General features: G+C 55.1%; 1 protein-coding gene across 2 annotated transcripts; it reads right to left on the minus strand.

Annotated features, from left to right (window-relative positions):
• Window positions 1-4: 4 nt before the first annotated feature.
• On the minus strand, window positions 5-25192 carry TECR (trans-2,3-enoyl-CoA reductase). Of its 2 annotated transcripts, none has more exons than XM_038567036.1 (13): window positions 25041-25192; window positions 3130-3180; window positions 2375-2426; window positions 1994-2038; window positions 1798-1901; window positions 1606-1721; window positions 1413-1518; window positions 1202-1274; window positions 1056-1099; window positions 927-984; window positions 756-844; window positions 340-385; window positions 5-256 (listed from the first exon to the last, which is right to left on the minus strand). In XM_038567036.1, exons 1-13 carry the CDS (start codon window positions 25053-25055, stop codon window positions 129-131), a joined length of 927 nt encoding a protein of 308 aa, XP_038422964.1. In that variant the 5' UTR covers window positions 25056-25192; the 3' UTR covers window positions 5-128. The 2 variants fall into 2 exon arrangements, with proteins under 2 accessions (XP_038422964.1, XP_038422963.1); XM_038567035.1 differs by lacking the exon at window positions 25041-25192 and adding an exon at window positions 15409-15555.
• Window positions 25193-25287: the final 95 nt, after the last annotated feature.

Consider the following 25287-nt stretch of genomic DNA (forward strand, 5'->3'; position numbering starts at 1 on the left):
CAAGTTTGGCAGGGACAGGCAGGTTTTATTCCAAGCACTGGAGAGTGGCAGTCCCCTCTCCCCCAGAATGACCCTGGGACAGAGGGATGAAAGCCTGGCTTGGCAGAGCCTGGGAGGTGGGTAGCAGCTCAGAGCAGGAAGGGGATGATGGGCATGCGCAGGGGTGGGTAGTCTCGGAACTCCTTCAGGTAGCTGCGGTGCTTGCCCTTGGCCCAGATGGTCATCTGAGTGAAGCCCACCAGGGAGAAGAGGGCCACTGTGGGACAGAGCAGGGGCATCAGGGGCCGCACATCCAGGGCCCTGGATGTGCGGGGTCCCACGGAGGGACAGCGGGCTCACCTGGGAGACATTGTGTCATGATGGCAAAGCCAATCCAGGACCCCACCTGTGGGGAGAGCAGGCAGGGGTAAAGGTGGGCAGGGCTGGGCTGTGCCTGCATTTCTACAGAGGCTTCGCCCACGCCCCAGAGCCACCCCCCTCCTCAAACCCTTTCAGAGTGAGGGGGTAGAAATCGAACTCCAGCGCCAGAGAGCCCTTGAGTACACCGGGGCATGAGGAAGCTGCCCCCACAGCCCCCTACAGCTGCAAGCCTGGCCTGACACACCCAACTCCCAGAAAGGCTGGCCTTTCCATCTCCAAATGCTCCAAGCTGCTAAAGCGGCCGCTGAGCCAGGCACCCCTATTAGGGGCTGGCCCCTCCACGTGGGGCCCCCACCCCTGGAGGAAGAACAGAGGTGAGAAGGGCAGACCCTCACCTCGTAGGTGTAGTTGGGGCAGGACACCAGCAGGAAGAGCCACGTGAAGGGGTTCTTGGTGGGGTATGGGATCTTCCTGGTCTTGGACCCTGGCAGGCAAGACAGGAGGGGCAAGTGAGACCTTCCCTCACCAGCCTGCCCACCTCCCCTCGTCTGGGACAGGCCACTCACCCGCTGGCCGCAGGTCTCGCAGGGCCATGTGGATGGAGAAGTTGCCAAGCTGGCAGATCTGTCAGAGCAGCAGGGTCAGCCCAGAGCCCCCAGACTCCCCGCCCCATCCCCTCCTCCCAGCCTGCTTACCACGAAGATGGCCAGTGCCAGTTTAACCTGCTGAGCTCCGTAGGCTGAAGGGGAAGTGAAGAAGGGAGGCCCATGAGGGGAGAGCCAGGCATGGGGGGAGGCTCATGGCAGGGGGAACAGGGTAGGTAGGGCCCAAGGCCACTTACTAGGGGGCGTGTAGAGAGGATGGTTGATGTAATAGGCCATCCAGGCGGCAAAGCCCCAGTAGTAGGTGCAGTTCTGAAAGTGAGCAAGGCTGGGATGAGGCCTGGCCTGGCAGAGGGTGGCACCAGGGATGTGCAGGGTCCGGGGATGCATCCGAGTGGGTCGGGCTGGGAGGAGGCCAGGGTCTGGGTGGACGCACCCCAGGGCGCTCACCTTGAAGATGTTGCGCAAGGGCATGGTGCCATGGGAGAAGCGGTGCACGAAGAGCGTCTCCAGCAGACGCTTGACGTAGTGGAATGAGTGGCAGATGCAGGCGAGGCTGGGGGGGGGAGCCGGCTCAGCTGGGGCAAGTCCAGCAGGCCTTCCCCCCTCCCCCCACCGCCCCCTTCCACCTGGCCCCACTCACTGCACCACCGAGTGCCGGCTGGACGTGAAGTCGTATTTGTGGCCGTAGATGAAGGGGACGCGGAAGTAGAAGAGCAGATAGATAAAGAGGGGCCCTGCGTACTCAGTCAGGAAAACCTAGGGCACGAGGAGCAGGTGAGTCACCCCAATGTGGCTGATGGGAAAGGAGTCCCCAGAAAGGGCTAGGACTCACCGTCACCCAGCTGATCTGGGCCCCCAGGTCCCGGAAGTAGAGTGTGGCCGTGGTGCCCACGGGCAGCTTCTGCAGAATGTCCTCATCCTTCAGGGACTTGCCCTCTGCAGAGACCGGCCAGGACTCAGTGCTGCCCGGACTTTTGCCCACCGCCACCCGGGAGCCTAGGGGTGGCCAAGCGGACAGCTATACTCACTGGGGTCCAGGCGGAGGGACTGGCGAGCAGGGTACCACTGCGGATCTGTGGGGGAGAGGAGGGCGTCACAGCACACAGCCTAACAGCCCAGGGACCCCACATCTCCAGCGCATGGACGAGGCCTCTGACGTCTGTGCCTCCAGGACACAGCCGAGAACAGCCCAAGTAGAGGCGGGATATTGTCCTTCTGAAAGCCCAGCAAGGGCGTTCCTGCAAAGGGCCACGCAGGCCCACCTGCCCCAGGCAAGCCAAGAGAAGCCTGAGCCACAGGGAGGGCATCACTGCAGGACCTGGGGGGAGAGGCATGCAGGACGGGGTACCACCCTGAGGCCCCTGCCCATAGGGGTCATGGAGGGCAGGGCAAATGGGCCCTGGACTTACGGGTCTTGGTGAAAAGGTTCTTGATCTCGGCAATGGTGGCATGGGGCTCCACCTGGGGGAAGCACAGGCCGCAAAGAACTCAGGGCAGGGTTGGGGCATGATCGAAGACCTGTCCTGGTGAGGGGGGATGGACGGGGGACCTGGGCAGCTGCTATGGGAGGGGGAAGGCTGGAGCTCAGGCCCCCCACCTACATGCCCAAAAGGAGCAGCCAGGGCCCTGCTCGAGTGGGAACAGCTGTAGGCCTGAGGTCCCGGTTTTACCAGGACACCCCTGGCCTAGCTGGGAGACAGCTGGAGCATGGGAAGTTGGGCCCGCTTCTCTGCCTCTCCTCCTCGCCCCCGCTACAGCTCCCTCAGAGTGAAGGCCCTCTCGGGGCCAGAACTCCCTGGGACAGGAGCCCTTTCCCCCTTCCTAGCCTTGACAGGGGGCAGGTCTCAGAACTCCCACCTTCTGCCCAGGCCCCAAAGCCCTGCAGGGTCCACAGAGGCTACTTCACCTCCTCCCACCAGGAGGCCAGCTCCTGGCCACACCCAAGGCCCATCGCTGCCCACTCTACCCCAAGCCGGCAGCGACAGGCCTGGGGACAGTAAGTACCCTTCGTACTCCTGAGGGGTAGGTGGGGTGTCAGGACACAGGTTGGAGGGACACAGTCCAGCTGGACAGCTCCCATGTCCTCAGAACCAGAAGCCCCAGGAAGGCACAGGGTCTCAGGCCCAGTGCCCTTGGCCCAGTACAGCTGGCGCCACAGTCCTACCTTGTCCAGGAAGCACAGCTTCTCCCGCGTCTTTGCGTCCAGAATCTCCACCTCGAAGAAGAGAACGGCCTTTTTAGGTTTTTTGGTCGCTTTGGCGGGTGCGATCCGGGGGAGGCCGTTGAGGCCGAGACTAGGGCCGGGGCCGAGGCCCTGGCTGGCCTCCCGGGCCACCATGCTCATGTTCAGGTCCATGCTGCCCCGCTCTGCCCACCGCAGCCAGCGGCCCCAGCTGCCGGCCCTCAGCCCCCACCGCAGACCTCCCCACGCGAAGCAGCTCTGGGCCGGGCCGGCGCGATCAAATTCTGCCGCGGTGCTGGAAAGGAGCCCGCGCCTGCCCTGGCACCGCCGTCTTCTGTGCAGATGTAACCCGAGTGCCCCGCAGCCATGGCCCAGCTAAATATAAAACTGCCCCAGACTGAGCCCCCCAGGAGCCGTGCCACAGACCTCCCAGGGGCGACCCCCAGGGGCTGGGTCTCCCCAAAAGTGAGGCTTTCTGGTGGACACAGCCCCCAAACAGCCCAGGGAGGCAGGGATACCTCCCCTGCGGCGGGCACCAAGGTGCCTCCAGCCCAGGCCCCATGCAAGGCAGGGTCAGCCACTGGAGGAGGGTGAGCGGCCCACGAGCCACCCAAGCCCCGGCGCCCAGCTCAGGCCCGCAAAGTTCACTGGGCTTGGAGAAATCCCAGCTATTTTGAGAATCCGAGAGATAGATCATCCATTTCCCCTCCTGAGCTGTAAGAGACTCTGCGGATTACTTTCCTTGTGCATTTATGTTCCCAGGGAGGTGACAGATTCCGGACTTATTGGTGCAGAGAGCCTCTAAGCGTGTAAAGGGTCAGGAAACCAAGTCTCCAGCTGCATCCTCAGCCTGCACTGATGAGCCCTTGGCCCTTGCCTCCCTGCCCTGCCTCTCCACTCACTTCTCACTTGTAGGTCCATGCAGACCTCACTCAAGGCCACCTCTAGGGCAGTGTTCCCACTGCGTCCGCCCAACATAGCACCCTTGCCTAGGCCCTGAGCCCCACAAAGCCCAGAGCACACTGCCTGGCCGCCCCCACCCCACAGCTCTGCCTGAGTCCCCACACAGTGGCCAGACAGGAGCAGAACAGCAGGGCAGACTGGGAGGGACAGCGGCCTCAGGGAGGATGCAGCCCACCCGTCCCAAGCAGGTCACAGAAGGTACCTGGAAGAGCAGTGAGTACGTGAACTGCTGGAGCTGGATGGAGGCCCAGCAGTGGTCAGCTGATCCCAAAAGGCCCAAGTGCTCCCATGGGGGGCTTGGCCCAGATGCTCTTAGACATGGGGCCGTGGCAGGCAGTGCTGACTCTAACCTCAAGTCAGCCCCTGGCCAGCAGGTGCTGAGAATCCGTCCCACCCCCTGGTAGACCCTTGGTCAGAGGCAGATGGGGAAAGGAGCAGAATGAGAACCCCAGGGCAGGACCCCAGCCTGGGCTCTTTGAGGACATAGCCACCCACCTGCAGCCCAGGCAGACGGATCCACTGCAGCCAGCTCCCTCCATGCTTCCCCCAATAACGGGGCATGGTGGGCAGCACCCAGGACTGAGTCTGGCCCCACCATGCAGTCACTGGGTGACCAGCCCCTCACTTCTCTCTCAGCCTCTGCTGGGGGGCAGGTAGGAAGGCATGGACTTCAAGGAGCCATAAGGGTCGTGAGGCAGTGTGAGCGAAGCACCAGCACGGTGCCTGACAGTGCCCCAAAACCTGAGGCCACGAGCCAGCGGGAAGGGCAAAGGCCTGGGTGCAGATCCTGCAGCACAGAGGCCCATTTGCCAGCGGGAAGGGCACAGGCACAAGCCAGCGGGGACAGAGGCCCATTTGCCGATGTACGCTATGCCCGCTCCATACCACCTACAGGAGACGGCCCAACACCCATCCCTGGCCTACACCACCTATGATGCTGTGCTAGACGGAGGGGGCCTGCTGCCGACGGCAGGCTCTGCCCAGCTGTGTGGACTTGGGGGGCAGGTGACCGAGTCCCTCTGAGCCAAAGAGAAGGACCAGAAAAATGAAGCCGGTCCTACTGCCCAGAGTGCCGGGCCCCAGCAAGAGGACTTGTAGGAGAGGGAAGAGGCACATGCAGAATGTGCCAGAAAGGGCTAGAATAGCAGGGCCATGGGCAGGCAAAGGGCCTGCCCCGTGGCAGCAGGTATATTAATAGTTCCTGGGTCCCAGGGGGGCAGTGCCCACATGCCTCCAGAGCCCGTGTGGGGCAGGAAGGCAGCACCGCGCCTCTTGGGAGAGGAGGCCTCTGAGTTCCTGCTGAACCACTCAATAGCTTAAAATACAACCGGCCCCTCTCCCTGCTGGCCAGCTGCTGAGGGAGGGCTGAAATCCTACTCCTCTCCCCCAACCTGGGCACCAGACCAGGGTCCCGGGGAGAGTCGGGGGCCCCCGACTGGCTGCCGGGAGAGGAAGCTGGTGGCGGGAGGGGCGGCCAGTAGAGGGGCACACTCCCAGTAGCCACAACCACGGACGCGCCCAGGCGGATCCCAGGCTGGAGGAGAGGAGCCCGCGCCCTCCCACAGGTAAGCCTGGCCACCCAGGGGCCCAGCCCGGCAGGGTGGGGCTGCCTCAGCTCAGGGCCACTCTTCTGCCCCCAAATCCCAGGACCCAGCAGCCTTCACTATGAGAGAGGTCTGAAAGGCCCTGAGGGGTGAGGGCGATGTGGGACACAGGACCTCTCTGTACTATTTCTGTAATTCTCCATACGTCTGTAATTATTGCAAAATAAAAAGCGAAATAAAAGTTATGCTAGATGGCATAGGGGGAAAAAATATACTAAGGAAAAGAAGCCAGACACAAAGAATCACATATTTATGTAAAATGTCTGGAATAGGCAAATGCAAGGAGGCAGAAAGGCGGCACTGCCAGGGGCTGGGAAGGGGAGTGAGCACCCTGCCTAATGGGAATCTGGCATCTTTTAGGGACAATGGAAATACTCTGGAACTAAACCAAAGTGTGGCTGCAGCGGGGCAGACAAGAGTGTGAATGTACTCAATGCTGCTAAACTGTTCATTTTTAAATGGTTACTTTTATGTGGATTTCACCTCAATCAATTATTTTCAGGGGGGGTGGCTAACAGGCAGGCCCCAATTACCCATCAAGAAAAGGTCCCAAGGCAGGGAGCAGCAAGGGCTCACCACTCCCATCCAACCCCCCTATACTGAGGGCCTAAACACAGGGACCCAGCTGGTCGTGTGCTTCCCAGTCTCTGGTTCCAGAACCCATCCACCCACCGTGCCCCTCCCCAGCCCACACCACCCCACATTGTGCTGTGCTTCCCTCTCCTTCCCTCCCTCTCTCCTTCCCTCCCTCCCTCTCTCCTTCCCTCTCCTTCTCTCTCTCTCTCTCTCTCTCTCTCTCTATCACACACACACACACACACACACACACACACACGCCTGCCAGGCCACCAGCTTGGGGTGGGGCCCAGGGTAGGCCTAGACCAGGTCAGAGGGTACAGACAGCTGCCAAGCACAGCTCACAGGCAGGGCTCCTGAGCACAGGGTAGGCAGCAGGCCCAGGCCTCATCCCTGGGGAGAAGACAGGCCAGCAGAAGGGAGGAGAGGTTAGCCCTTCTAAGGGAGCTAGAAGCAGGGGAAGGGCTGGGAGGGGTGTTACACTCGATGGATGGGTGAGGGGGGCCCCTGGCCCTAGGTCCCAGCACTGACCACAAGCAGGGGGTGTGGCACCACAGCCTCAAGCACAATGGACACAGAGGACAAGGACAGGGCAGACACGCTGGCCTGAGACACGGGAATGTGGCGTTGCGATGACAGTTCCACTAGCCTGGGAGGAATTCTCACCCAGGCGCCTGAGATTCCAGGGTCTGGCCAACAGCAACTCGTGGCATGCCACGAGGTCAAGGCATGGGGGTGGGGGGAAGGGCAGGACAGAGGGTGGGGCCGCAGCCCACCCTGAAAGAGGGGTGGGAGCCAGGCTGCAGGCTTCCCCAGCCTGGAGAGGAGTGACCAGAGCCAGTGCTGAGCAGCAGGGCCTCTGGCCTTCACTGTCTTCATGGAAATACATTGCAGATCAACACAGCACCAGTAGAAAAGGGGGTGATGTTTTCTGAGGACTGTTCTGAGCCAGCGCCAGTGCCCAGAGCAAGGCTCTAGGGATGAACCCCATCTGGCGGATGAGAAAACCAGAGCAATGGGAAAGCAGAGCAGTTATGCAACTACATGAGAGGCCCAGGGCCTTTGCACATGCTGTTCCCACTGCCTGGTCCACTCTCCCCAGACCCCTCGGGGCTCCTTCCTTCATGTCCTTGGGCCTTTAGATAAATTCTCAGTGAGGCCCTTCCTGACTCAAAAATAGCAACCCCCAGATAGCAGCTCCTGAGGGCAAGGACTGTCCTGTTCTCAACCATTTCCCAGCACTCAGAACAGCCCAGCAAGAAGGCGTGCTCAGTAAACACCTGCATGAGGCAACTGGGCTTGCCCAAGGTCACACACATCACGACCTAAAGCTCCCTCGCCACTACCCTCTGAGCCAAGGCCCTGCCCTGCTCCTCCTGCACCACACGCCAGGGGGCCCTACCCACCTTGCCAAACCCCAGGGCAGCAACAGGGTGGAGGCTGCTGCCTGGAGCTCTCCCTATCCTGGGCCGGGGACCTAGCTCCAAGGAAGCCTCTCTGAGGCCTACAGACATGCCCACCTGCTCCAGTGACCCCGGGGGGTCCAGCATTCTGGCAGCTGGACCCTCCTGCCAGCTCTGGGGCACTGCTCACCAAGGGAAAGGGTCAGTGACCAAGCCAGCTCCAGTTCCCGGGGAAACTCGCTGTCTTTCTTCACCAGCAATCCCAACCCAAAAGGGGCTCCATGCTGAAAGGCTCTATGTGGCCAAGGTCCTCAGAGGCACTACCACAGGCCCAGCGGCCCCCTCACAAGGAGGGCTCAAGGGCCTCCACAACCACGTGCACATCCCCCAGGCTCTGAGGTCAAGGGGACCCACTTACTTCCTGGCTGTGTGGCCTTGGACAAGTAACTCAACCTCTCTGAGCCTCCGTTTTCTCATCTCTAAAGTGAGCTGCCCCCACCTGCCATCCTACAGGATTACTGTAAGACTTACAGAGATAACAACCAAAAAAAGTATGTAAACGTGCCCGGCCTAAAAGTGATCCCCCTAAAGAAAGAGTAAATGCGATTAAACCGATACTGGCAAAATAGTACTGGCAGGTAAGCAGGGCGCCTGGCCCTTTCTCCCCAAGTCCGAGCACGGCCATGAAGGAGCCCAACCACAGGGCACCAAGGTCAGAGAGGTGGTGCCATGATGCTCATCCAGCTGGTGACCGCGCAGCCCCAACCCTAACAATAGCAAGACACGTGCGGGTGGGAGAAGCGGGCCGCAGGGCTGTCCCCACCGCACTTCACCCCCTTCACCCCCTTCACCGCGGGCCAGCGCGGCGGCCTCGCCTCTCCACTGCCCCCTCGTGGCCGCGCCCTGCACTCCCCCCGCGGGAAGACACCCTGGTCACCCAGGCAACCAGGATGGGACCAAGAGAGCGAGCGCTGCCTCGGGCTCTGCCACCTGCCAGCCAAGAGGCCTTGAGAGCAGGGCCCCACATCCATCCATTCCTTCCTTCCTTCATCCACTCCTGCCTGCCCCCCTCCCTCCCCCATCTCAGGGGCTGCAGCGAACCTTCACAGAACAGCGTGCCCCAGGCTGCCTGCGCTGTGGGGGAGGAGGGATAGGCAACAGTGACATGGTGTGTCGCCAAGAGTTATGGAGAAAAACAGAAAGAGGAGAGGGCAGGTGGGGGAGGAAACCGATTTTCGAGGGAGTGGTCAGGGAAAGCCTCCCTGAGGAAGGGGCATCTGAGCAAAGGCCAGAGGGACATGAGGGAATGGAACAAGTGCAGCAGGCAGAGGGAACAAGGGCCCTGTGGACAGTACAGAGTGAGTGAGGGGGGAGGGAAGGGACAGGGCAGGTCATGCAGGGCCTTGTGTGCCATGGCTCCGGCTTTTACCCCGAGTGAGGGGGGCGCCAGGAAGGGTTTGGGAGTAGAGCAGGGGTGGGATCACGTGCTCACAGGCAGCTCCTGGGAAATCAGACTAGGGCAGAGGCAATAATGGGGGGTGGAAGCAGGGAGGTGGCCACAGAGGAGTGAAAAGTGCTGGAAATCTGGAGAGACTATAAAGGCAAAAAGCACAGGGTCTGCTGAAGGTCTGAAGGAGTGGGGGGAGGGAGTCTGAAGTTTCTGACCTGAGCCCCAGAAGGGAGCAGTGGCAGGAGTAGGCACCATGTAGGCCAGGTGTGAAGTTTGTGACCGCTGATCCTGCCGGAGCTGCCGGACAGCCATGGCCCACAGGACCCAGGCCCCCTGCAAGGCCTCCAGGCGGGAGCCCAGCCCCCTCTTGAGCCTCAGCGTCCCCATCTTCACCAACACATCCAGGCCCAGTGCTCCCCAGACTCCTCCCATCTATGAACAAGACTCAGCGGCCACATCCCAGGGCCCCCTGGGACAAAGGGTAGGGAGAGGCCTGAGGGTCAGCTTGGCTTCCAGGTCACCCTCATCAGCTCCCACTTATGCACCTGGAATTTCTGTGCATCCTAATATGGGACCTGCCCATGGGGATACATCCAGAACAGCAGGCCCGGAGCTGCAGCACAGACCCCTTTCCTTATCCTCCCCTTTCAGCTGTACGACAGCTGAGGGAGCAGGGGCTGTTAGCTCCATTTCTCAGATGAGGAAGCTGAGGTCCAAAGGTTGAGGAGCACACCCAGCCCCCCACCCAGGCCTCTGGGGCCCCACCCCAGCCAACATGTACCCTGCAGAGGCCCCTGCAGAGACAGCGTGAGGCAGTACACCCTGCCTCCAGCAGGCTCTCTGGGACCCCACAGGGGTCTGCTTGCCGGGAAAAGGCCTCGCAAGTGGGCCACCTTGTGTGGGGGAGTGTGACCTTGGTGGGCAACATCTTCTCCTGGGGCACAAAAGGCCTGCTGTGGGTGCCAGCCCTGCTCCATGCAGCCTGGGACTCTAGGCTGGGCAAAGGCCCTGACACATACTTTGGCCAAATGGCCCCGGCGCTCATGGCCCCCAAGACCCCCACTCAGGTCCTGAGGGGATGGAGGCCTGGCCTTGAGCAGCAGGGCACCCAGCCAGCTTACCCACTTCATGGATGCAGAGGTTTGGGCACAGTCGCCTGGACTCACCAAGTAAGCACTTGCAGCTCCCTTTCCCTTCCACTTTCCAGAAATATCGAAATCACACTGCTCATGCCAAGGTGGCTGAGAAGATCTTGGGCTCAGCTGCCAGGAAGCCAGCACAGGCCGCACCTGCTCCGCCAGAAATACCTCCTTCCCCAGTGGCCTCTGCTCGTGACCCCATTTCTCTGAGGTGCCTGGGGCAGTTGCACCAGCCTCCCCAATGTGCCATGGTGGGGGCAGAATGTCACCAAGGCTGGAAGGGCTGGGAGACACTAACGACCCACTCCCAGGCTCTCACCAGCCAGTTCCCACCTCCCACTCTGCTGGCCAGACAAGAGGAGCTAGTGTCTGCCAACGTCCCTAGGCTCTGGGATGGGGGACAGAGGCTGGCGGAGCACCATGCAGCCGAGCAGCATCCTGGAGAACATTCTCTGGGTGCTCCTGTGACCCCAGGTTGGTCACTGTGATCACAGGAAGCCCAACCTGAAGGGGACACTGAACCAACATGGCAGGGACTCAGGGTCTCAGGCCTGTTGACCTGCTACTCACTGGCACCCACAGCCCACGCACGTCCCACCCACCCCGGGGCTGGCACAGGCCTTATCTCCCTGGCCTCCAGGGAACGCTGTCCCACCCAGAGCAGAGCTGCCGGGGCCTACGCCATCTGGAAGTGCCTCTGCGAGTAACATCTATCACATGCCTACCTTGTGCCAAGGACTGTGCTAAGGCCTTCACCTGCATAACTCACCTAGCCTCCCCTGGGTCTGTAAGCTAACTGTGACCCCGGTTAGGCAGCTCCAAAATGAGGGGGCCCTCACCCAAGGCTCATGGCCAGGAAGTGCCAGAGCCAGTGCCAACCCGCCTGCTAGGATCCAAAGGCCCTGCTCACCACCATGATGTGATACCACGGCCACTCTGAGGAGGAGAGTTGAATGCCAACAGGAAAAGAAGTGAAGGACAGGCCCCTGGATCTGATTATCTGGAAGGCATCCCCCTCCCTGCTGATACTCCAACTCCAGCACACTCGTCTTGGAGGGTCCAGACTCTGCAGAACATGTCACCCCCACAGGGAGTGCTTTGCAGGGGAGCCCAAGGGCTGAGCCGGCTTCCCCACCAGGCCTCATCCTCTAGAGGCCCCAGCACACTCAGATACCAAAGATGAAAGGCCTGTCACCTTCCGACACCACACAGAGGGGCCTAGGCAGGCTCAGCAGCTGCCAGCGGCCTTCCTGGCCTTTGCACTTCCTGTCATGGCCACCACAGACAGAAGGGGGGGGGGGGAGCTGGTGACACTGACATGGACACCGACACTGAGTGAGCGGCAGCGCTGCAGAGGCCGGACTCAGACCAGCCTTCCCTGCCTAAGCCTTAGCTTCTCCACCTGCTCAATGGGAATGTTCGGAAGAGGACCTAACACAGACAACGCTCGATGCTCACGGCCCCAAACCCTGCCTGCTCACTCGACCCCGCTGAAGAGCCCTGGCCTGGACAACCTAGGAGGGAGCCCAGGGTCTCCGAAGGGGGAGCTGGCACCCACAGCTGCACAAGCTCCTGGGTCACAGATGGGGACAGCCACCTCAACCAGGGCTGCCTTCCTCAAACGGGCCCTGCCCTCTGGAAGAAGCCCAACATCATCCCCCTGAGGGGCTCCAGCGACCCAGACCCTCCCAATAGGGCCTCAGCCATTCCCTGGGGCGGTTCCCCACCCCATCCTTGCCCTACCCCCTGGGGGGCCATGAACACCAAGCACCCAGCCACCACCAGCTTACACTGACCCTGTTGGACTGGCACCATTACCCCATTTTACAGACAGGGAGGATGAGGCTCAGGAGCATAAGTCACAGCCCAACAACACCTGGCCACAAGCTCCCGGGGCAGGACCCCATCTGGTTTTGCTTAGAACTGAATGCTCTTCCTTCAGGGCTGTCCCTGGCCCTAGACCCTCTAGGGATGGCCTGGCTCTGCCCCCTCTGCACCCCTGCACTACCTGGCCAGGTCGAGGTTGTGACCATGTGTGGTCTCTGCATCTCTGAGCAGGAAGGTGCCATGAGGCCAAGAAGGGGGAAGAGCCAGGAGACACTGAGCCCTGCAAACACAGGCTGATGGGAGCAGCAGGAGAAGCTCATCCAGGCTGACCACCCACCTGCGTCCAGCACTTCCAGCCCACTGTGGCAGGCAGGTTAGTTCACCCCGGAAGCTCTCCCGGAACAGCCCACCCTGGGAGCCCCGTGGCCAGCCTTAAATATACGCACAGCCAACAGCAAATGCCTCCCGTACTCACAGTGTGCCGGGCACATTTTTTTTTTTTTTTTTGCCGGACACATTCTCAACAAATTGTCTTTGACTATTAATCCCCTCTTGGGGAAACTGAGGCTCATTTCATTCACCGCATCTTGACTGAACACCCACTCCATGTTAGGTGCTGTTAAAGACTCTGGGGATTCGATTCAGCTGTGGAGAGAAATAGAAATCCTTGCCCACATGCAGATGACATTTTAGCGGGAGTGGGGAAGAAAGACAAAGTTACACCTAATGTTAGAAGATGCCATGTGCTACAGGAAAAGCAGAGCAGGAAAAAGAGACAGGCAGTGGAAGGGGAAGGGGGTGTATGCAGTTTTATATCAAGTCAAGAAAGGCCTCCCGAGGAGATGCTGAGACAGGCTCTGAATGCAGCGGAGGAAAGAGCTATTGAGAAATCTGAGGAGAACATCCAGGCAGAGGAAGTGCCTGTGCAAAGGCCCTGAGGTGCAGCATTCTTGGTGTGTTCAAGCAACAGTGCAGAGGCCTGTGGGGCTGGAGGGAGGAAGGGAGAAAGGGACTGGGGGGTGGTGACAGGTTGTGCAGGGTCTCAGAGGCCACATGAAGATTTTGGCTTCTATTCCAAGTGAAGTGGAAACCCTGGAGGGTTCTGGGGGAGCGCAGGGATACGACCTGACTTGGGTTCTTAAAGAATTCTTCTGGACTACAGGGGAATAGGTTGGAAACAGGGAGCCCAATTCTGTCAAGATAGAAGATGGCTTACACCAAGGGGCTGGCAAACTATGGCCCATAGGTCAATTTTGGTTCACCGCCCGTTCTTGTATAAGGTAAGATGGTCTTTTACATTTTGAAATGGTTGGAAAAAATTAGAAGAAGCCTGTTTCATGACATGTGGAAATTACATGAAATTCAAATTTCAGGATCCATGAAGTTGTATTGAATGTGGCCACACTCGTTGGTTAATGTGTCATCTATGGCTGCTTTTCTCCAATGGTTGAGTTGAGAAGATGTCACAGGGGCTGTATGGCCCACAAAGGCCAAAATATTTACTCTCTGGCCGTTCACAGATAAAGCTGGCCGACCCTGGGCCTGGGCCTGGTGATGGTGGGGGTACTGATGAGAAGTGGCTGCAGAAGTACTCTGAAGGCTTAGCTACAGGATTTGCTGACTTTGGGATGCAAGGTGTGAGAGAATAAGCAGTCAAACAGCCTAGGAGCTGGGTGACTGGAAGGCTGGAAGTGCCATAACTGGATTGGGGAAATGCAAGTTTGAGGGAGAATCTGGAGCTCAGGTTTGGATATTAAATCTGAAATGCCCTTCAACAGCCCTATGGAGAGCTCCAGCTCACTGAGAAAGCACGTAAGGCAGAGATGGGGGGATGCCTCTGGAAGCTCCACCAGCCTTTTCTGCTGACTGAGGAGTTCCCGATCATTCTCTCAGGAAACGCTTACTGAGCCCCTCAATGTGCTGGGCCCGTGCTAGGTGCTGGGCTTGATGAATGGAAAGACCTATGTGTGAGAGCAGTATGCTGGGCAATGTTCCAGGTGCTGGGATAGAATGGTGGGCACAGTTGAGAGGCCATGCTCCCCCACCAGATCTGCTCACACTCAAAGGGAACAGGGGCAAAGCATCTATCACCTATCTATCATCTATCACGTGGTCAGGATATACCAGGTGCTATGAAGAAAAGAAAGCAGGACAGGGGGCCCAGAGCACCACAGGAGGTGGTCAGGGAAAGTCCCTCTAAAGAAGTGTAATTTGAGCCACAGCCAGAATGAAGCCAAAGAGGGAGCACCAGCATGAGGCTCCCTGTGGGAAATGCAAAGGCCCTGAGGCAGCACACAGTTTGGCAGGGCTCTGGAACATGCAGAGGCTGGAGCAAAATGGACTTGAGAGTGAGCAGTTGAGGAGAAGGGTGGAGTGGAGGGAGACCCAGACAAGTACTTTAGGAAGTCACCACAACCTGCTCTGGTTTTGAGAAAGATCCCTCTCGCTGCCAGGGGCAAATGTGGAAGCAGACACAGCGGTGAGTCTCAGAAACAACACAGACCAGAGACCTCAATGGGGCCTGGACTAGGGCACAGAGGTGCCAAGTTGGGGAAAAGACTCTAATTCCTGGATTTTTTTTTAAAGATTTTATTTATTTATTTATTCATGAGAGACACACACAGAGAGAGAGAGAGAGGCAGAGACACAGGCAGAGGGAGATGCAGGCTCCACACAGGGAGCCCAACACGGAACTCGATCCCGGGACCCCAGGATCACACCCCGGGTTGAAGGCAGGCGCCAAACTGCCGAGCCACCCAGGGATCCCTAATTCCTGGATCTTGAGACACCACTGATTCAAACCAAGTCACCAATTTGAGGGAGGGGGGACTATCTACACAAATATAGGATATATACGTATATCTCAATCAACTTAAGGAATATGAAAACACCAAGGGGGAAGACTGTGCATGCTGGGATGGAAGGAGGACAGCTGAGGAGTGCAGGATTTCTGGAATGTTTATTAGGCCTACCTGTGTCTTTTTTTTTTTTTTTTAATAGGCCTACCTGTGTCTTTTTTTTTTTTAAGATTTTATTTATTTATTCATGAGAGACAGAGAGAGAGGGGCAGAGACACAGGCAGAGGGAGAAGCAGGCTCCTTGTGGGGAGCCTGACGTGGGACTCAGGTCTCTAGGATCACACCTTGGGCTGAAGGTGGCGCTAAACCACTGGGCCACCAGGGCTGCCCCCTACCTGTGTCTTTAAAGGGAATGGTGAATTAAGAGGAAAAGCCTGGCTCTCACAGTTAAGGAAGGGGTCCCGGAAGATGCCCTTGGCCATGTTCCCCCTGCAGCATTACCTGTGAGCAGCACCTTGAGCCCCACAGGCCTCTGCTGGCTCCACTCTCTGGTCGACAGTAAAATGAAGCAAGAGAAAATGAACCCAGGAATTCTGTATGCACATCCTTCCCCGTGCCTTCTCTCTCTGGCATACATGGTCACTTGTTTCACAGCATCTACTGAAGCCCCTGCCAGGGGCCAAGGCTTACAGAAGGTGCTAAGGCCTATGTGCAGAGAACATAGAGAACAGAAGAGGCACCAGGGTCATGAGTGTGGCATGCAGGGTCATGTGAATCTCTCAGAGGAGGTGGCATGCAAGCTGAGCCTTGAATGATGGCATTCCAAGATGGGAAGGGCAAAGCCACCTCTCCTGAAATACTGTTATTTAGGACAGGGGTTGCTCAGCTCAACCAATCCTGTCCTGAACAGGGACAGTGACAGTGGTTGACAGTGGCTCTCCATCCCCAGCCAGAAGATTTTGTTAGACTTTAGTCCCTGGAGTGAATAGTATTCAACAACATACTGTTTCAGATTGCACACATCCCTCCCAAGAATTCTGATACTCCCCTCAGACCCCACAAACAGCTATGTTCCCCCAAGCCCACCACCCCCCACCTGAGTCAGACTCCTGAGAGGTCATAGGAAACAGCTTCTCCCCACAAGAATAGTGGAGGCTCCAGTTCTTTGAGCTCTGTCCTGCTTCCTGATGATCTATGATGCTCCAGTGACAGTTGCTAAACCGCCCTCCCCCAAATTTGGCCGACCCGCCCTCACCCAGAGGACAGACACCATTCCCACGGGCCCCACCACAAAACTGGCATGGACCCAGCCAGTGCTCCCTGGCCCCATTATAAAGGAAAAACAGAGTTCAGAAGGACCTGGACAATGGCACAAGCCCTGCAGTCTGCAGGGCCCACTGAATAGCCTGGGGACATGCTTACATAAGAGCCTGGTTCGAGCAGGGACAGGGCTGTGCCAGCCTGCCAGTCACCATGACCTACTGAGAGGCCCTTTATCCCTCAGAGGGCTGGGAAAAGCTCGTGGCCCATCTCTAACTAACCACGGGACTGGAAGCGGGGGGAGACCCAAACACCATCCACCACCCACTAGTCAGTAATAAGAAACAACTACTCTGTGCATTTATGTAACAAACACCTAAAACAAGAAGAGCCCCTCAAGGACCTAAAAATAAACCGCCCTCTAAAAGTTTAACTGTTAGGACAAATCAACAGAAAAGGGACTTCATCACTCTCAGGACAAAGTCCATGGGTCTCTCTATCCAGTCGGCCTCATCACTCAACATGGGACACCCACAAAGTCTGGCCTCCAGGCCTTGGCACCAACTGCCCCCCTGCCCCTGTCATCCCCTCCCTAAAACCCCTGTCCTCAGGCCTCAGTTTAGATGAAAAGACTTTGAGGGCAAAGGCTGTGGTTAGTTCACCCCAGTATTCCTGAGGTAGGACAGGTACAGAGAAGAACGTTGAACGAATGAACTAATGAGTCAATGACAGACAAAAACAGTGGATCGCCACAACAGAAGGACGCTTGGATGAGGACAACCTGTCAGGATCCTACAAGGCCAAGGGCAGGTGCTATGCTGGAAGCTTGTGGTGAGACCAAGTGTGAGGAGGAGAAGGATGATATGGAACAGGCTGACCACGGCTGGGCTGGACCTGGGGCTCCTGACCAAGGAACCATAAGAAGCCAGCTTCCCTCGATCAGGATCACTAAGGACTAGCTCAGCCCAACACATGAGACACAGTTCTCAGCCAGGTCCCAGCAGCAGCCCCACAATCACCCTTCTGCTCTCCAGGAGCCTGACCACAGGAGATGCATTTATTCATCAAATTGTTCATTTCAACAAGGAGGCCCTGGCCAGATGCTGGGGAAGCTGCAGGAAAGAGACACAAAAAAGAGTCCCTCCCCTCATGGAGCTCAGTCTGACCATGAAGTACCCAAATGAAAATGCAACCACAGCCAGAGGGGGGCCAGAAGGAGAGGAACAGGGTGCTGGGGGATGAGGCGGAGGTCCTACTCCAGGTAGGATGGTCCAGGAAGGCCTCTCTGCATGACTTTAAAACTGAGCTCTCAATAATAAGAAGGGACCCGACAGAAGGTGGGGGTGGGGGGTACTCATTAAGCCTCTGCCTTCAGTTCAGGTCATGATCCCGTGCTCTTGGGATCAAGTCCCTCATTTCCCTCTCCTCCCCACTTGTGCTCTCTCTCACTGCCTCTCTCTCTCAAATAAATTAAAGATTTTATTTATTTGAGAGAGAGAGAGATAGCCAGACAGAGCATGAACGGAGGGGAGAGGGAGAAGCTGGCTCCTCACTGAGTAGGGAGCCTGACATGGGCCAATCCCAGAACCCTGGGATCATGACCTGAGCTGAAGGCAGACTCCCAACTGACTGAGCCACCCAGACACCCCCATAAATAAAATCTTAAGAAAGAAAGAAAGAAAGAAAGAAAGAAAGAAAGAAAGAAAGAAAGAAAGAAAGAAAGAAGAAAGAAAAAAAAAGGGACCAGGAGAAAACGAGGAAGAGCATTTCTGGCTGAGGAACCAGCATGTGCTCAGGGCAGGAGCATGGCTGCGGGTATTTGAGGAGATGAAAAACAGAAGTTTAGGGATGAATGAGGAAAGCAGGGGACAGAGGATGACAAGAAGTCTCTGAGGGATGGTTTTGAGCCACAAGTGCTAAGATTTTTCCATCTACATGAGAAAAGCCCCTTTGGCTGCTATTGGGTGGGAAACATGGCCAGGAGGGACAAGAACAGAGGCTGCCCCGCTTCTGGGTGACTAGGGAATGGTAACATCAGAAGACCAGGCTCACCTGAAACACCCACTTCTTGGGACGATTTTTTATCACAATAAGGCAAAAAGTAGGTTCTGACTGTGCTCCCACTTCACCAAGGATCTTCCCGTGGAGAAAAAGTAGATCCCAAAATCTGACTTCCAATGTGTGTGGCAGTATATCAAGACTGATCACAAGCTTCTTCCTCCATCTTCTGGGCCTATTGTTTAGCATGAATCCATCTCCAGCAGCATGTCCAATGAATCAAGCCTCCATGGCCTTGTTCACAGGCAAGTTTTAAGGCATTCAAAAGAGGCCACGCACAGAAAGCATTTCTAATAACTTGACTGACTGGTCATCTGTCCAACAATTTGTCCTTAATGCTCTGTATCTTGACTGTGGGCCAAGAAGCGTGCTGGACACTCCACACCCCCCATGGCCCTCTGAGACAGGTGTCCTTATCCTGGCTTCACGGCTGGGAACACTGAAGCTCAAGCAGGTAAAGTGCCTGTCCCAAGGGCAGACCCGGTGGCCTCCAAAGATCATGTCCTTCACGACCACAGACTTCATTCTTCCCTCAGTGCACAAGGACCTGGGCCCACCCACAGGGAAGCCCCCTCTGGTCTAGCAGAACCCTGGCTCTGCCACTCACCGTGGGACCAAGGGTGCATCGCTTCACTTTTTTGTGGCCCAGTTTCCCCACCTGTCAAACAGAGACAAGAACAGTCCCTCCCTCACAGATGTATTATGAGGATTAAGTGAGTTAACAGATAAATAGCACTAAGAATAAGTATAACATCAGTAGTGTATTGATGACGAGGACGATGCTCTGGCTGTCCCCGGGTATTAAGACATCCTCAGCTGCCACTGGCAACAGCAGCAAGAAGGTGTTAAGACGTAGGCTGAACTCAACCAGCCCAACGTCTCCGGCCAAACCTGTCAGTAAGAGTGCAGAGATTCCCGACCAAACTCAACTGTGTCATCGAGTCCCTTCCTAGCACAGTCCCCACTCAGGGCTGTCAACTCTCCACTTACCTCTCCTCAGGAACGAGCTATTCAAGAGGCTCTGCGCAGCTCGCAGCTCAGGGGAGCTCCTGAGTCCCATCCTGCGCTCACCCACTCCTGCCACTAAGATCCTCCTACTCACCGACCCCCCTTAGCCCCGCCTCCACCCCGCCTGCTCGCCTAGGCCCCGCCCACTCCTAAGCCCCGCCCCACCATCCCACCCCGGCCCCGCCCTCTACTTAAGCCCTGCTTTTCCCATCCCGCCCAAACCCAGGCTCCCAGCCTGAGGCACACCAACACGAGGAAGGTCTTTACACCTCACGGTGGCATTCCTGGCTTGCCAATCGGGCTCTCACTTCTAGAATTCTGGGGGGCAAGCAAGCCCATCCAACCCTAGGGCCAAGGGAGACCGTCCGCCAGCAGTCCACGCTGACCCACGGAGCCCCTCCCACGCTCCCTCCAGGGATGCTCCCATGCTCCCTCCCTGGGAACAATGGAACAGCACAGCCCACCTGGCCACCAGCAGCCTCTGGAAGCATCAGCTCGGCCAAAAACAACATAAGCAAACCCAGGGCTAAAGTCCGGCTACACTGCTTCCTGACTCTGTGACCTTCTGCAACTTAATTTGCTTCTCTTAGCCTCCGTTTCTTTATATGTAAAGTATAATACTCGTGCCCACCTGATTCCTCTTCTCTGGATTAAGAACCAGACAGACCTAGGTCTGGATCCTGTCTCTGCCACGACGTGACCTTGGGCAAGTTCCCTCGCCTTTCTCAGCCTCGGGTTCCTTATCCACAAATGGGGGGACAGAGTACTCCACCTCTCAGGTTTTCGGATGGACACAATAAAAGTGACCTGTCCCTGCTATTAACCCAGCAGGACTATCCAGCCCAAGACAAGACACCAACCAGCATCCCAGCCTATCTACAAATGCAAAATCAAAGCCAAAGAAAGGCATTTTGGGAAGGCCTATTCTTTTGCTGCAGCACACAGAAGGGGATTTAGAGTGAAGAGACCAAGCAATCCCTGTGTCAGAACACAACACCTTTCTGCAAACAGGCACCAAATTTAAGGTACAAAAGTCAAAGGGATCAACATATTAAAATAGAGGCTCAGGGATGCCTGGGTGGCTCAGTGGTTGGGTGTCTCCCTTCGGCTCCGGATGTGATCCCAGGGCTCTGGGATCCGTCCCACATTGGGCTCCTGCATGGAGCCTGCTTCTCCCTCTACCTGTGTCTCTGCCTCTCTGTCTCCCATGAATAAAAAGAATCTTTAAAAATAATAAAATAAAAGCTCAATAGCCAGAAAAACCCTAACTACCCTTCACCTATTCCAAAAGGACAAGAATTCAGAAGAAAAAATACAAAAAATAGCAGACACCCAGATCCCACCTCCCAGATTTAACAGATATTTATATTAGATTCCTTTTTTTTTTTAATAAAATGGACAGAGCTAAAGCCTTCCCCCAACCCCTCTATCTCCAAGCAATGGTTCCTCAGTGTAATTCCCACACATTTCTGACCTCTAACTGCAATTTATCCTTTTACTATATACATATCCATGAGCAATAGAAGTCTCATTCGGTACTTTTTTAAATGTATCGAACCTTTTCCAACGTGGTTTTTTCCACTCAACAGGATGTCTGGAGATTTACTGAAGGACTGGGTAATCAAACTAGATTTTCTTTCACAGAACGGAACTGTGCACAACAGTAAAAAGAAATGAACCAGAGCTACATGTAGCACCTCCCCTTTTATGCATATCCTTTGATGATGTATTTCCAGCAATTTCGTAACATTCTTTAATATTAGCCTTTGCTTTCACAGTAGGTTTCATTTGCCCCCAAGGAGCAGCCTCAGAAAGGCTCAAAGAGGTTAATCAAGCTGTCCTGGTCACACAATTATTTACTGAGTGGCAGAGCCAGGATTCAGCCCCAGGCCTGTCTACAGCCCACACACATATGACACCATGACAGGCTGGTCAACTTGCTCCTTAATTTTCACCTTCCTGTCTAGTTTTCTGGCTCTACACAATTGCCTCCAGACCAGAACTCTACTTCCAGAACTTTCTTTTTTTTTTTTTTTAATTTTTATTTATTTATGATAGTCACAGCGAGAGAGAGAGAGGCAGAGACACAGGCAGAGGGAGAAACAGGCTCCATGCACCGGGAGCCCGACGTGGGATTCGATCCCGGGTCTCCAGGATCGCACCCTGGGCCAAAGGCAGGCGCCAAACCACTGCGCCACCCAGGGATCCCTACTTCCAGAACTTTCACATACTTATGCCTGTGGAGGAAGCTGAAGCAAAACTTGCCTGTGACAAGGTACTATGTTGGCCTAGGATTATTTACAAAACAAGCACCAACTGAATGACCCTTTTTTGTGGGAGTGGAGGATCCTAAATGAGGGCAGTGGGGACCCCAAGAGGATGAGGCTTCCTCAGCTGCAGGTACCCAGCTGGGAGGTACTGATCTTCCCAGGAATTAACAAGCTCATTTACAAGATGCAGCAGCTGTTTTTCCAGTTAATACTGGGATCATTCCTTTGACCTTTCATTTGCAATGGCAAAAACAGCAATGAAAAAAAATATCCTGTAGCCTTGGATAAGCAGGATAAGCAGTTCTCTTATCAACCCTGATCTGACCCCAAGACAATTCCAAGGCCTGCTCTGGTCTTCCAAGGAAACTACTTCAGCCAGGACCCAAGAGTGATCTACCCTATCTGCTTCATCTCAATTAGGCCACTGCAGGGATACTTTTTCCTCCTGGATCACAGAGGGAACACGGGCAGTGACAGTAAACTGTTACTGAAACAACAACAAATCCCCCCTCCAGCCGGAACCCTACCTGCCATAATATCAGCCATCAGCCCTCATTAATAAGCAGCGTGACACTCAGGTGCATCTCACACCTTTCTGAGCATCACGTCTATCCTTTGTAAGTTGCACTTCGAATCTCAGAGCCACAAAGGTCTTTTGAGGGAGGCTATCCCCTCAGTGGACTGGGGGTCACTTGGGGTGAAAGGATGGACTCAGTCCAAAATAGAAATATATTCTTTGATCTAGATCATTGGAACCTTTACTCAAACTTTGTTAAATGGGACTGAAAGCATCCCTGCTATTTTTATTGATCTACAACAAACACTTGGAGTAAAACTTAATCTGTGAAACTGGGCCAGGAGACAAAGGCTCCTCCCACACAGAAACTGTAGCTATCACCTCAGAGGGTACTTGGCAAATGTTCGCAAAGAATAATAGATAACACAGCAAAATACCTTTTTTCCCCCTCCATGGTCACTTTGGGGTTTTTGTTTGTTGAATACATTTTTTTTCTTTTTTTCTTTTTTTTTTAAGATTTTCTCCACTTATTTATGAGAGAGTGAGAGAGAGCAGGGGGAGGAGCAGAGGGAGAGGGACAAACAGACTTCACACTGAGCAGACAGCCAGATGCAGGGGGCTGATCCCACAACACTGAGATCACAACTGAGCCAAAACCAAAAGTCAGATGTCCAACTGAATGACCACTCAGGTGGCCCTCCCAGGTTACTTTGAACAGTGGGTTTAAAGCTCACCTTTCCTTCTGGGAGGAAAAAGATTGCAGTGAGGTAGAACATGTTCTCCAGTCCAAACAATGGTGTCAGGCTGTGCCCAGCTTCTGGAAGAAAAGTGCTCTCCCCAAGTGTCCTCAGAGGCCTACTTTATCTAGCTGCTAACTAAGAAAACTAAAATTAACTCTATTTTGCAAAATGCCACATGGAGGGATCCCTGAGTGGCTCAGCGGTTTAGTGCCTGCCTTCCGCCTGGGGCTTGATCCTGGAATCCCAGGATCGAATCCCATGTCGGGCTCCCTGCATGGAGTCTGCTTCTCCCTCTGCCTGTGTCTCTGCCTCTCTTGCTCTCTCTCTGTGTCTCTCATGAATAAATAAATAAAATCTTAAGAAAAAAAAAAATGCCACATGGATCTTCCATCCTGCATCATTTGAACTGTGGCCTTTTCTCCAAGATTGTAAGAAGGTTTGAGAGGGAAAACTAGATTAGAACTTTATCTATAATCATAAAGTTTAATGAGGCATCAGAGATTATAGAATCCTACCTCCTCATTCTTGGTACTAGTTCAAAAATGAGTGTGGACTTCTTCTGGGGTAAAGTATTCAAAGACTCTGGGTTAATTACCAAAAATAATAACAAAAGGGACAGATGCAGCTAGCAGTATTCAACTTGTAAATAAAAACAAGGACTTTCACTTATATGTGAGGTACCTCATGTGGTCAACTTTCATAGAGATAGAAGGTAGTATGGTGGGGGCACCTGGGTGGCTCATTCAGTTAAGCCTGACTCCTGATCTCAGCTCAGGTCTTGATATCGGGGTCATAAGTTCATACTCCATACTGGGTAGTCAAAAAAAAAAAGAAGAAGAAGAAGAAGAAGAAAAGAAGAAAAGAAGAAGAAGAAGAAGAAGAAGAAGAAGAAGAAGAAGAAGAAGAAGAAAGAAAGAAAGGAAAGGAGGAAGGAAGGGAGGAAGGAAGAGGGAGGGAAAAGAAGAAAAAGAAAAAAAAGAAAAGAAAAAGAAAAAAAGAAAAAGAAAAAGAAAAAAGAAAGCAGTATTATGGTTGCCAGGGACCGGGAGGAATGGGGCATAGGTAGTTCTTGTTTAATTGGGACAGAGTTTCAGTTTTGCAAAATCAAAAGGAAAGAGTTCTGGAGGTGGATGGTGGTGATGGTTGCACAATGTGAATGTATTTAATGCCACTGAACAGGAACTTCCAATGGTTAGATGGTAAATGTTATGTTATGTGTATTTTGCCACAATTTTTTAAATTGAGGAGAAAAAAATGATACCTCTACCTGCTTGTTTTCATTTGGGGACCAGTGTGTGGCCTAGGAGCTGGCAACTAAGACTCTGTTGTCCTGAGTTCCTCTCTCTGTCCTGCATTTACCATCTGGGGGCCTTTGGGCAAGTCATTTGACATCTGAGACTATTTCTTCACCTATAAAAATGGAAATAATAATAGTCTCCGACCTCAGAGGCCTATGAGGATAACAAAATAAGGTAACAGAATCTCATAGTACAAGAGTAATCTGACGCTAAATTATTAGTATGCGTTTTAACATAAACTAGTTTATTACTTAATGTTATATAAAAGTCAGTAATGACCAAATAATTAAATTATGAATATTATATTGTCAGCTTAGGTCGCTAGGCGCATCGGAAGACTTCGTTTTAAGGGAAAAAGCAGCCCAAGTTAGGAGTCAGAAGACCTGGGCTTCCAGAACGGCTGTGGCAATGAGATTTCTCCCTGGTGACACGCAGGGGTTGACAAGAGATGATCTCTTAGATTACCAAAGAGCAAGATCAGCTTTGCTGTTCGGCGGGAGCCAGCCCTGAAACTGCACCTCCCTCACCGCCTAAGCTTCCCCGGGACGTCCAGGTCGAGGGAAGGGGTCCAAAGGTCGTGCCCGAGAAGGCTGACTGCAAAGCCCCTTCCTAAACCTGAGAGGTGGCGCGGTGCAAGCTTGTACAAGACACCCCCGAATCGGGAGCGAGCGTCCCGCACCTTTGTTCCTCCCCGCCCGCTGGAGGAACTGCAAGGAACCTGCCAGCTTCCCAGATCCTGCAGAGACCCCCAAGAAAAGGCAACCCCAAACCAGCCCGGGTAGCAGAATTATAAATACCCCTCTGCACATGCGCACTGCGACTTACGAGTGGCCCCGGGGCACAACGAGCGCCCACTGCGCGTGCGCCGTCCCGCTCGCCCTTTGGGGCGCAGGAGCAGAAAAGGGGGCTCCCGTGGTCCCGCGAAGAAGAAAAACGAATGAGTCTGCAGCGGCCGCTCGGTGCAGGTTTCCTCGTTCCTTACCTCATAGTGCTTCATGGCTCCCTCACACGGCCCCCTACTGCTCCTGCTGCTGCCGCTGTCTACCCGCGCGCGACAAGACACAGGGTCCCTCACGCGCTCGCGACGGCCGCGCGAGACTAACCTCGGTTCCGCGTCGGCCCCTCCCCTCCCTGCCGCGCGCGTCCCTACAGCCAATCAGCGCGTGGGGCGCTCACCTTCGACCCCGCCCCACGAGGATGGTCTTGAGCGAGGACTCGCCACGGGGCTG

The sequence above is a fragment of the Canis lupus genome, chromosome 20, assembly GCF_011100685.1.
Source record: "Canis lupus familiaris isolate Mischka breed German Shepherd chromosome 20, alternate assembly UU_Cfam_GSD_1.0, whole genome shotgun sequence".
NCBI classification, from domain to species: domain Eukaryota; kingdom Metazoa; phylum Chordata; class Mammalia; order Carnivora; family Canidae; genus Canis; species Canis lupus.

Coding starts and splice junctions, on each gene's coding strand:
- TECR (XM_038567035.1), bottom strand. CDS start 15,540: ATGCCAGAGAGAGAAGGCACGGGGAAGGATGTGCATACAGAATTCCTG. Junction 1,100..1,201: donor TCCTCTCTACACGCCCCCTA/GTAAGTGGCCTT, acceptor CTTCCCCTTCAG/CCTACGGAGCTCAGCAGGTT. Junction 845..926: donor GCGAGACCTGCGGCCAGCGG/GTGAGTGGCCTG, acceptor CTTGCCTGCCAG/GGTCCAAGACCAGGAAGATC.